At 37.5% G+C, this 12,529-nt stretch overlaps 1 protein-coding gene across 1 annotated transcript in view; it reads left to right on the top strand.

The window, feature by feature from the left end:
* Window positions 1-12,529, top strand: part of CEP126 (centrosomal protein 126) — a 149,161-nt gene that overhangs the window by 33,252 nt on the left and 103,380 nt on the right. The window contains exons 3-4 of the mRNA XM_032641133.1: window positions 3,638-3,783; window positions 10,822-10,933. Of these exons, the coding sequence (XP_032497024.1) occupies window positions 3,638-3,783; window positions 10,822-10,933 (258 nt within the window). The remainder of the gene's footprint in view (window positions 1-3,637; window positions 3,784-10,821; window positions 10,934-12,529) is intronic.

Genomic DNA, 12,529 nt, shown 5'->3' with positions numbered 1-12,529 from the left:
TTTGGATGGAATGTCCTATAAATATCAATTAAGTCTACCTGGTCTAATGTGTCATTTAAGGCTTGTGTTTCCTTATTAATTTTCTGTCTGGATGATCTGTCCATTGCTGTAAGTGGGGTGATAAAGTCCCCCACTATTATTATGTTACTGTCAATTTCCCCTTTTATGGCTGTTACATTTGCCTTATATATTGTGGAGCACCTATGTTGAGTGCATATATATTTACAATTGTTACGTTTTCTTCTTGGATTGATCCCTTGATCATTATGTAGTGTCCTTCCTAGTCTCTTGCAACAGTCTTTATTTTAAGGTCTATTTTATCTGATGTGAGTATTGCTACTCCAGCTTTCTTTTGATTTCCATTTGCATAGAATATCTTTTTCCAACCCCTCAGTTTCAGTCTGTATGTGTCCTTAGGTCTGAAGTGGGTCTCTTGTAGACAGCATATATATGGGTCCAGTTTTTGTATCCATTCAGCCAGTCTGTGTCTTTTGGTTGGAGCATTTAATCCATTTACATTTAAGGTAATTATCAATATGTATGTACCTATTCCCATTTTCTTAATTGTTTTGGGTTTGTTTTTGTAGGTCTTTTCCTTCTCTTGTGTTTCTTGCCTAGAGAAGTTCCATTAGCATTTATTGTAAAGCTGGTTTTGTTGTGCTGAATTCTCTTAACGTTTGCTTGTCTATAAAGCTTTTGATGTCTCTGTAGAATCTGAATGAGATCCTTGCCAGGTAGACTAATCTTGGTTGTAGGTTTTTCCCTTTCATCACTTTAAATATATCCTGCCACTGCCTTCTGGCCTGCAGAGTGTCTGCTGAAAGATCAGCTGTTAACCTTATGGGGATTCCCCTGTGTGTTATTTGTTCCATTTCCCTTGCTGCTTTTAATATTTTTTCTTTGTGTTTAGTTTTTGTTAGTTTGATTAATATGTGTCTTGGTGTGTTCCTCCTTGGATTTATCCTGTATGGGACTCTCTGGGCTTCTTGGACCTGGGTGACTCTTTCTTTTCCCATGTTAAGAAAGTTTTGGACTATAATCTCTTCACATATTTTCTCAGACCCTTTCTCTTTTTCTTCTTCTTCAAGGACCCCTATAATTCAAATATTGCCACGTTTAATGTTGCCCCAGAAGTTCTGAGACTGCCCTCATTTCTTTTCATTCTTTTTTCTTTATTTTGTTCTGTGGCAGTTATTTGCACCATTCTATATTCCAGCACACGTATCCATTCTTCTGCTTCAGTTATTCTGCTATTGATTCCTTCTAGTGTATGTTTCACTATGTATGTATGTTTCTAGTGTATTATTTCTTCTAGGTCCTTGTTAAACATTTCTTGTGTTTTCTCGATTTATGCTTGTATTCTATTTCTTAGATCTTGCATCATCTTTACTATCATTACTCTGAATTCTTTTTCAGGTAGATTGCCTATTTCCTCTTCATTTATTTGGTCTTGTCTATTTTTACCTTGCTCCTTCATCTGTAACTTATTTTTCTGTCATCTCATTTTGTCTAACTTACTGTGTTTGTGGTCTCCTTTCTGCAGGCTACAGTGTTGTAGTTCCTCTTGTTTCTGGTGTCTGCCCCCTGTTGGGAGAGGTTGGTCCAGAGGCTTGTGCTGTTATTCCCTTGATAGGGGCTTTGATTTGTGTTGTCGTGATCAGTTATTGCCCTAGATATTGAGCAGGGGCTCCCCTTTGCTCTGTGGTTGTCACTGCCCTGTCAGGGGTGGAGTCTACTCCCTAGTTGTTGGAGTAGAGGCCCCCAGCTCTGTTTCTTCACTATGATTCTGATCTGTGGTGCAAGGTAGGAAGAATTGGAGCATTCCCACTAGGAGAGAAGCCACTGAGTTTTCCTCCTTTAGAGCTGTTCACCTGTGTATATGCTCTGTTGTGTCCCCTTTCACCCACTGTGTGGGGTCAGAAAGTATCTGTTGTTGGCACTGCTCTCAGTCCCACCTTAACTGTGGGTATGCTGGTAATTGGCCCTGGTAACTCTCGGACATTCTTTTCACCCAGCCACCAGTGCAGGTCTACTGAGGTTAGGTCCCAGTACTGCAGTAATCATGCACCTGGACCCACTGTGGGAACTATGGAGGCAGCTCAAACTCGGTCTGGCCCTACTCCCACATGTACATGCCCACAGAGCCCACAGCTGGTAAAGCCAGACCCATCCCAGATGCAAGAGCACTTGTCCTTTCAGATGTTTCGCAGACACTGAATTTAGGAAGCTGTCAACCGAGGTGTAAGTCCACAGTTTGTGCAGCCACGAGGAGAGATTTAAGCTCTTATTTCTTAGTCACATAGCCCCTGGGCCTCAGCTGTGGTTTCAGCCCCTCCTCTGGGTGAATTTCCTAGTGCAGGGAGCTATCTGTGCCCTCCTGGGACACCATGGAAAGTCCTGGCACCCACTAGCAAATTTCCTAGTGAGAGGCATTATCCACACACTCCCAGGACACCTGGCTGGTCCTGGAAGCCACTGGCAGATTTCCTAGTAGTGAAAGGTTTCCGTGCACTCCTGGGACAGCAGGGTCGGTTCAAGTACCCACTGATGGATTCTGGGGTAATTCTTGAAGGAGATTGTTTTGAGAAGTAAAAATATCCTCTCCCACCTGTGGCACCACACCACTACCTCATACCTACCACAGAGATTGAACCACTTGAAGATCTTTGGCCCTACTGCCCAGAATTATAGTTCCTAAAATCTGAGTTATTAAACTAGAATAATGCTCCAGCCAGTGGAGGTCTTCGGAAGGATGGTTAATAGTAACCTATGGCACTGAAAAATTTAAAGAGTTCTTACCAACCACCTCCCAACCCCATGTATTCCAAAGAGGTACTTGGAGGTTTCTCTACCAGTGAGTTGTAAACTTGCTTCTTCATTTTTCTCATTATCCAGAAGATAATTATTGAATCACTCAAACACACACATTCTTATGAACATAATTAATTCTTTGAAATTAATTCTTTGAATATAAACTCAAATGCCTAGGGACAATCAGAAATAAATGAAACAGGAAAGTTAAGAAAAATAGAGATGGTAAGAATTATGGGCAGGTGTTTATAACCATGTGTGAATAAGAGTCCAGGGTTGCCAAATCTTTCATATTTTCAAAAGAAGTCGAGAATCAAGATTTTTATGTAAATTGTCCAGATTTTTAGCACAGTTCAGACTCAACATGACTGCCAATTTTGAACTTTTGGCTAAAAGAAAAAGAGAAATATACAATATTTTCCTGGTTACTCCATAATTTGCAAGACTGATTCTTTCACCAATGAGTTAATTCTTCACATTATAGAAAATAGTGTAGCTTTTTAGAAAAGACATTTTCCACAGCAGGGCTTGGGAAGTGGAAGTGGGACGTGTGTGCAGACCTGCCCAAAATTAGAAAGAGCGTCATTAAAGGCCTTCTCTTAGTTGCAAAAGACGTAGATAAGGTTCTGAAATTACTATTTGCAAAGGTATTTAAATTCTTAGCAAAGGGCCTTTTTTTATTTAAAACTTGTTTTTTCTAAGTAATTAAACTTTTGAAATATGAAAACACTCATATAATAAATGTATTGTTTTGGAACTATTTTCTGTGTTGCGATTTTATAAACTTATTGTCAGTTCTGTTGTCTACCTTGTGTTTTAAATACAGAGCTTTTGAAGAGAAACGAAAACAACAAGAAGAAAGAGAACACCAAATCAGAGAACAAATACTTCAACAACGAAAAAAAAAGTTTGAAGAAGTTACTGAAAAATTCCAGCGGGCCCATATTCCTCTTTCACAGCGGAAGAGAACAGGTGCCTTAATTTCTAGAACAATATAAAAACAAAAAATGAAAGTTATAATCACATTCAGCTTGAGTAGACAATAAAATAAATTAAGAAACAAAGTGGAAATTCAGACTAAAAATGCTACTATGCCTTTTGAATAACAGGACTAAAGTGAAATGAAATGAAAAATTGCAATTTGATATAAGTTTAATTTGGAGGATTAATATTTTGTTGGCTCTATTTGTAAATTTGGAAAGCACACAAGTTTGATTCTACTTAATACTGGCTTACAGTGTTTTGTCTTTTTAAAACTGATTTAATAAATAGCTTAACATAAAAAGAAAATTTAGCATTTAGGTTTAGTAAACTTATATATATATACATATCCTTTTTTTTTTTTTTTTGGCTGCACCACACGGCATGTGGAATCTTAATTCCCTGACCAGGGATCAAGCCCGTGACCCCTGCAGTGGAAGCATGAAGTCTTAACCACTGGACCGGCAGAGAAGTCGTTAGGTTTAGTAAATTAATGTCAGATTCATTTTGTCCACATTTTTGCTCAAATTCATATTTGAGAGACTGGCAAAATAAAACAAAAGTACAGAGTGACATAATCCAACAATCTAAGACTGAAACCAATTCGGAATTTTTAAATGATTATGTTTGATTCTGCAATATCACATCTACATTTTTTTATGCCTTACATAGTAACACAGAATTAGCAACAAAATGTCAAAGCTTCAAAAAAAAATAGGAGAAGCAGAACCTTTATGTATTCAGCAAACATATGTTGTGCTCCATTGTACACAGCCCTGGGCTAAGCTGAGATGCTGAGATACAGAGAAATCTAATTGTACTCTACCATTAAAGACCTCACAGTTTATTTTGGAGATGAGAGTGATATAAACAATTAATGTCAATAAATATAATTGCTATGGTAGCAGAATGTGTAAAGTACTATGAGAGCACAGAGGAAAGAACACTAAACTTATACAGGGATATGAGGGATATCATCCCTGGAAAAATTTGAATCTTAAAGAATAAGCATTTTGCCAAGCAAAGAGACAATTTAAAAACATCCCAGACATAAGGAACAGCTTTTACAAGTAAATTATACATTGCAAATACAAAGTGTATCCAAAGCATAGGATAGGGAAAAATATGGGTATAAGGCTAGAAAAATGAGTTGGAACAATTCTCTAAGAACTTTGTATCCCATGCTAGGAATTTTGTCTTTATCCAATATACAGTCCACTTAAAGTTTTTTAACTGGAAAGAAGCCAGTTAACTGGGTCAATAAAAGATCTTACTGAAAGTAAGGGCAGCTAGTAACACTGCTAAAAATAATAATATCTTAAACATCATAGGGGTTTATTTTTCTCTAGTGTAATATGAAGTCCTCAGTTCGGCAGTCAGGAGCTGGTTTGATGATTATGCGAAATCACTGGGAACACAGACTCCTTCTGTCTCTCAGCTCAGCTGCCCTCAGTATGTGATTTACATAGCTTTACCCTCATGTTCATGTGGTAGTGGCTGAAGCTCCAGACATAATGTCAGTGTTGTAGACAGGAAGAAGGAAGAAATGGAAAGGACAGAAGGGTATACCTCTGAGCTCCCTTTAAATTGTTTTCCTAGAAGCCCCCATCTATCTGCTTATATCTAATTGGCAACTCCATCTGCAAGGGAGACTGGAAAATATAGTTTTTTTTTTTTTAATGTGGCTGTATTGCCACCCCTAACAATATAGGGTGTGTTACCAAGGAACAAAGGGAAAATGGATATTAGGTAGGAAACTAAGAGTCTGTGCTAAAATTAGATTTGTTAGAAAGGTAATTATCCATACAACATGGAAGATGAATTGAAGTAGAGACATATTAAAGTAGGTAGACTAGTAGTAGACTATTTCAGTATTTGTGGCAAGAAGTGTTAAGCTGCTAAATTAAAGCACTGCACTGGATATAGAGACAGGAGGTAATATATTCAAGAGATATAATCAATAGATTCAGTTACTAATTTATCAAGATGGCTGGAAGAAAGACTAGGAGAACAGTGCCCCTAGGAACTAGCGCAGAGCCTCACAAATTTTTAGCACTCCGTAAGGACTTGGTTAATGAATCAATTATTTTGGTGGATGATGATATTAATCAAGGTTGCAAGTAAAGAAGAAGAATCAGGTTAGAGATAAAGATTATTTATTAAGTTTTAAATGCATTGATTTTGAGCTTCCCATGACTCATGCAAATAGGGAAATCAAATCAACAACTGGAACTTAAGAAAAAGATATGGAATAGAAATTATATTTAAGAGTCACTGATGAATAGATATATAGTTGGTAAAGGAAGCCACGTGGAAAGGTAAGGTAAATATTGGATATAGATGCAGATTGAAGATAGGGCCTAAAATAGAACCTTAGTGCACACTAGCATTTATTATAAGTAGAGAAATGAAAATTAAAAATGGATTTTGAAAAGTAGTTACCAAGAAAGTAGGATGGGAAACAAAAGCAAACAAAGAAAATTGTTATAAGAGGCAAAAGAAAAGGTAGTTTTAAGAAAGCGTATGTGGTCAGTTGTATTAAATGCCTCAGAGTACTCACCACTCATGAGTAATCATTTGCCCCAGAGGGGGTGCTGACTACCCAAGGGCCTATGTACAGAAAGTGAGGAGTTTTAGTAAAAACTAATGACGTACACATTCACTCAATGGAATATAATGCAGCTATTAAAAAACTGGGAAATTCTTTATGGACTTATATGGAACAAACTCCAGCAGAGATAGATTTACCATAAAGCCAATAAGGTTTAAGTTTCACTGTCATGGCCTCTACATCTAATTTTATATTAGTAGTTTTGCAGTATTTTTTCTTAATGAAGCCCCCCAAATTGCATAGATTCATATCAGTATACATAATATTCTACCTTCTGTGTAAGACAAGAGGGAAATTAGAATATATATTAAGGGAGGAGATCAAGATGGTGGAGTAGGAGGACATAGAACTCACCTCCCCCAACAAACACATCAAAAATACATCTACATGTGAAACAGTTCTCACTGGAAACTGGTAGAAAGACTCCTGTGCAGCCAAGGCTGAAAGAAAGATCCACATGGAATAGGGTAGGAAAGAAAGAGAAGCGATCAGGTTGGGACCTGTGCTCCAGGAAGGGTACTCAGAGGAAAAGGGAGATTACACAGGCAGAAATCCTCCCTGGGGAGTGAGTGATTCTGTTCCAGCCACATATTGGGCGCCCCAGTCCTGGGCTCCAACACAGGGAAGATGAGCCCCTAGGCTGGTTGGAGGGCTGGTGGGACTAACAGGAGGGCTGTGGGAAGCCTGTACTCGAGCTTGGGGGAAGTACACGCACACTTGCTTACTCCCGAAAGAGGGCAGAGAGGCAGATTGAAACTGCGCAGGTGGCTGACTGGTTTCCTGAAACTGCTCTGGAGCACACCGCAGCCTGAGCCAAGTGAATGCTCAATCCCTGCTTACTTCATGTCACAGCTCCACACTGGAACTAGGGCTGCCACAACCAAAGAAACAGCTCAGCCATGAGACACAGAGGCAATTCAGAACCAAAGTGGTATCCTTTGGGTGAGGGCAGCCATTATGGACACTTGCACAGGCAGCACATCAAAAGCAGCCCAAATTCTGTATGTGGCCAAACTGTTGCAGCCTGCACCTGGTCACACACCAAGAGCTCACACTGGCCCCTCTTGTTTCAGCACTGCTTACGTCAGGGGCAAGAGTGCTGGTGCTGGGAGAGGGGAAGCTCACACTTAAATGGAACAGAGCTAGCTCAGACCCAATCCTTAGGGCTTCTGCTCCAGCAACTTGGGACCCGACCCTGGCCCCAATAAGGCGGTGACGGTCCCTGAGCAGAGAGGAAGCCCCAGCTCACTCCTGGCTCTGGCCCTCCCCCACCCGCTTCTCCAGCCCCACATCCTGCCAAAGTGATAGCTGCCAGCACACCCCGAGGAAATACATGACTTGTGTTCATGTCAAATCCAGCCCACCCACCAAAACCACTGGACACACAGGCTGTATAGGGATGCTCCCACATAAGGACACCCCTTCAAGACAGCAATAGGTAGCTGTTTCACCTAATTTCATAGAGACAGAGACTGTTAAGCAAAATGAGAAGACAGAAGAATTTGTCTCCATTGAAAGAGCAAGAGAAAAAAACAAATAATGAAACAGAAATAATTTACCAGATAAAGAACTCAAAGCAATAGTAATAAGAATTCTAACTGAATTAGGGAAAATATATACAATGGAATATTAGCCGCAAAAAAGAATGAAATTCTGCCTTATTGCAATAAGTCAGAGAAAGACAAGCTCTGTTATCACTTATGCAAAATCAAAAAAAGAAAACAAATGAATGTATATTTAAAAACAGAAATAACCTTACAGATACAAAGAACAAACTAGTGGTTACTAGTGTGGAGGGTGAAAGGGTGGAACAAATAGGGGTATGGGTTAAAACAGGGGTCCCCAACCCCTGGACCGCGGACCACTACTGGTCTGTAGCCTGTTAGGAACAGGGCCGCACAGGAGGAGGTGAGCAGTGGGCAAGCGAGTGAAGCTTCATCTGCCGCTCCCCATTGCTCCCCATCACTCCCCATCACTCGCATTACTGCCTGAACCATACCCCGCAACCCCATCTGTGGAAAAATTGTCTTCCACGAAACCAGTCCCTGGTGCCAAAAAGGTTGGGGACTGCTGGGTTAACAGACACAAACTACTATGTATAAAATAGACAAGCAGCAAGGATATACTGTACAGCACAGGGAAATATAGCCATTATTTTTTAATAATGTTAAATGGAGTATAATCTATAAAAATATTGAATATCTGTGTTGTACACCTGAAACTAATATAGTGTTGTAAATGAACTATACTTCAACTTTTTAAAATAGAATATATACTTATGTATGTTTGTATTCGCATAAACAGTGATAGAATACATAAATGACCAATAAGAGCAAGACTTCCAAATGTGTATTTTATTTTTTTGATTTCTGAACATGAATATATTACCTGTACAAAATATTAGATTAAAATTTTAAGAAAATGTAATGCCATGAGTGAAGAGCAACAACAAAGCTATGATAAATAACTGTTTATTTAATTGTCTATGGGTTTAGTTTATTCCCAAATTATGAGAGTTAAACCAAAGGTTCACCCTATGTGCATGATAGCTGATGCTTCCCCTTGCTTCGAAAAAGGGATTGGGAGTTCCGACGAGGTCAGAAAATTTTTGGAGTCAGAGAATTGTTGGAGTTAGAATATTAGAGCAAAAGAACTGGAAGGAGGAGCCTAGTGGTGTAAATGAAATAATAAAGCCCGAATACACCATAAGTACACAAAAAATGTAAGCTTAAATTTTCATCAGTGAGTATGAGGTAGTGACTAGAAGGTCATTAGACAACAGCAACAAGAAAGAGTAATGGGTGTTTGTAAACTGTAAAACTACCTTAGTTTTAAAGGTAGTTTTTAAGTTCTCTTTGATAGACAATAAGTGGTGAGTGTTAATAAAAGCAAAGTCTCAGACTATAGTGTAGCACAGCTAAACGTTTTTTAGCAAAGCAGACAAAAAACGATTGGTACTACTTGTTTGCTAAGCTCAATAAAGTCCCAGTCCTCTGTCCTTTTAGGTGCTCCGACTACACTTTATATGAAAGGTCCACTCAGACTTATACAGTCACATTCCAGAGACAAAATTTACGTGCCTTCTGGCATTGGACCATCAGAAATATTCCTGTTTAACAGCTGGAGCCAAGACTAATCAGAGATCAAACCTCAATACCATCTGTAAGGGTATAGGGTATAGACCTCCCTAGATTCTTATTCTCTGTTCATGCAAGGGTACAGAGTGATTAACATATTTTAGGACAGTCCACTTAAATATCTTAAATTTCAACAAAGAAAATCCATTTTTAACATTCATCAGGCTGTGCAACTGGCCATTAGTTTTTCCAATAAGGAACCATTTGAGACATTGATTATGCTAATTAGAAAAACAATCAAAATCTAAAGCTTGATAGTTTCTGCCTCAAGAGGATTGGCCCTTTATGATTAGAATATCCAGCAAACCATCTTGTAACTGTGCATTTTTCACTGGTATTTTATGCAATCACCCCTTGACTCTAGAGTTCAAGTTTGAACTAATCCATTCATAAAAATATACTGGTTTTGCTTAAACATTTTAAGGTAAATAACAAACATTATAATAGTGGAAAAGTCTGAGGACATGGGTTTTTTAAAGAAGAAAGGAGGAAACAGTTTGGTAGTGTCATTGGAGAGCTAGAAAGTCACCTATTCTACCTTCAGACCTTGAGTTATTTTAAATTATTTGTGCCTCCCCATAAGAGGGCTGAAGGAAAAGCAATATCCTTTAAAAAGAAGCTGTGTTTCACCTGAAACAAGAAGGTGTGTACCAAAGTGCACAACGGAAATTCTTGGGAAAGTGGATACTTATGGGATCTAGGGTTGGATTAGAGATTGTGCAGAGTGGTATGTGGAGGAGTGTCCATATAATGTATGACCTTGAACAAGTTACTTAGCTTCTCTATGCTTCAGTTTCCTCAGATGCAAAATGGAGATTCAAATAGCATCTGCCTCAAAGGCCTTAGTAAGAATTAAATTAGTTAATACTTATACAGTGCTTAAAAATAATGTCTTTAAACAGTAAATGCTCAATAAATGTTAAATTGTGTTTTTATATCTTCCCCTTTTCTTCATAAGAATATTTGTAAATTTTGTCAGAAGTTTATGGAACTATGAAATCAGATATCATGGAGTTTGCATGCCACACTAAAAAGGCTGGACATTTCTCAATGTTTCATTTTTCCAAATAAATATTCTTAAAATTGGTGATGATAATTTTGAGGTAACTGTTTCTTATTGGGGAATTGGGTGTCTACATTTAAAATATTTACACTATTCTAAAAAATAGTTTTTACAAAAATTTTAAGGTAGTATTTTATCATTGACCAATTAAGTTATATATAAAGAGAGTGTTGAAGATGAAGTGCTTCTGTACTATTTGACCTTTATTATCCCCTTAGTTTTTCAAAAACCAGTTCCTCCATTAGAAGAGGCCCTCAAACAAATTCAGGAATCCAACTTAAAATCAGAGGTAAACCTTCCCTCTTCCCACAGACCAATAATAGACTGGAGGTAAGTAATTTATGATTATCATGTGTAATTTACTAATATATAATAATTAAATAGTTCTCTAGTTGCTGAGTTTGTAGGCCTTTTCATCTGTTACTCCTTACCTCTGTTTTAGAGTTTACTATTTTATTTTCACACATTGAATTGAGGTAGAGTACAATATAAGCTGCTTCAAGAGTAAGGAATTTTAATTTGTTGTCTTTGGTATTACAATGCTGCCTATGTTAGTACTTTTCTACAGGAATTATCATAAAACCCATTTAAAAATATTGATATTGGTTTTACTGAGAGAAAAAAAAATTTGAGTTGTAATGATATAAATTTAGGTAAGAGGAGTAACTTTATGGTAGAAATGGGTTTTTCCTCACTGAAAATCTTTCCTGGATATCTTTAAAAAGCTACAGTCCCTCCTGGTTCCTCTCCAGGTTAGTTTAAATGACTTATCTTGAAGCAATAGGATGGACCAACCAACCAGAGAGTACCCTCTGACATCCTGTATTTTCCATTTATTTATTATAAATGTTTCTTGAACCTACTATGTACATAGCATTATATCAGGCATTGAGAAGGGGATATGGAGAAGTGTAATATTCAAAAATATAATCCCAAGTGTATAATCTAGGAGAGAAGTAAAATAATGCTTCAAAAAGTATAGAACAGTACCAAATGGGTAATGATAATAATATTTAATATTAATTTATGTAATGATGTCTACAATTCATATGTAATTTATGTTAATATTTTACCTGTTTATAATGTTATTTACTAAAGTACTTCCATTTTTAGAATACCTGTGGCAAATAGTTCCCTTGATCAGATCTAAGAACAAATAAATTCATTCAGTCTTTATTATAGTTCAAGAAAGACTTCATGGAATAAAAAACTCTTCAGCAAAGCTTTGAAGAAAATAGGAGTTAATCATGAAACAAGTGGATAGTTGGTATTCCAGACAGAGGGATGAGCATGTGGAAAGGCCAAGAGTAACAGAAGGAATGATGTGTTCTAGGAGTCAGAGATGGCTGAATAATAGAATGCAGAATACCAATAGCTCACTAGATGTGAGACTGGAGAGGTAAATGATCTACATGCTAAGGAATATAAACTTTATCCTGAGCATTTAGGAGGAGTTAAGGATTTGAGCAGATGGGAGATAAGATCAACTTTTCTTTTTTAACGTATCATTCCAATCTATTGTGAACAAGTGTTGATAACTGATTGAAAGAGGACAAAACAGGAGGCTATTTCAATATATGTAATTGAAATTATATGGGTCTAGAGCTCAAGAGAAAGATCTAGGCTTAAGACATTTGAAGCCAAAACAATGGATGAGATCACCTTTGGAGATTGCATACTATGACAACAGAACTAGGTTAGAACACTAAAGAACAGTAACATTTAAGGAAGTGAAAAAAAGAGAAGCCTACAGATAGGAACAGAATGGTTGATACAGGACTATATAGTGAGAGAAGGTAGAACTAAGGAAATACAGACTTTCATGGGGAAAAAAGCAGTTTACAGAGATCAAATGGCTTCTAGGGAATCAGTAAAATAAAAAGTTTGTATCAGGATACTGGCAGAAAACATGTAATGTTTAAAAGG

Source organism: Phocoena sinus, chromosome 8 (assembly GCF_008692025.1).
Source record: "Phocoena sinus isolate mPhoSin1 chromosome 8, mPhoSin1.pri, whole genome shotgun sequence".
Classification (NCBI taxonomy): domain Eukaryota; kingdom Metazoa; phylum Chordata; class Mammalia; order Artiodactyla; family Phocoenidae; genus Phocoena; species Phocoena sinus.
This window is presented reverse-complemented; position numbering and strand designations above follow the sequence as displayed.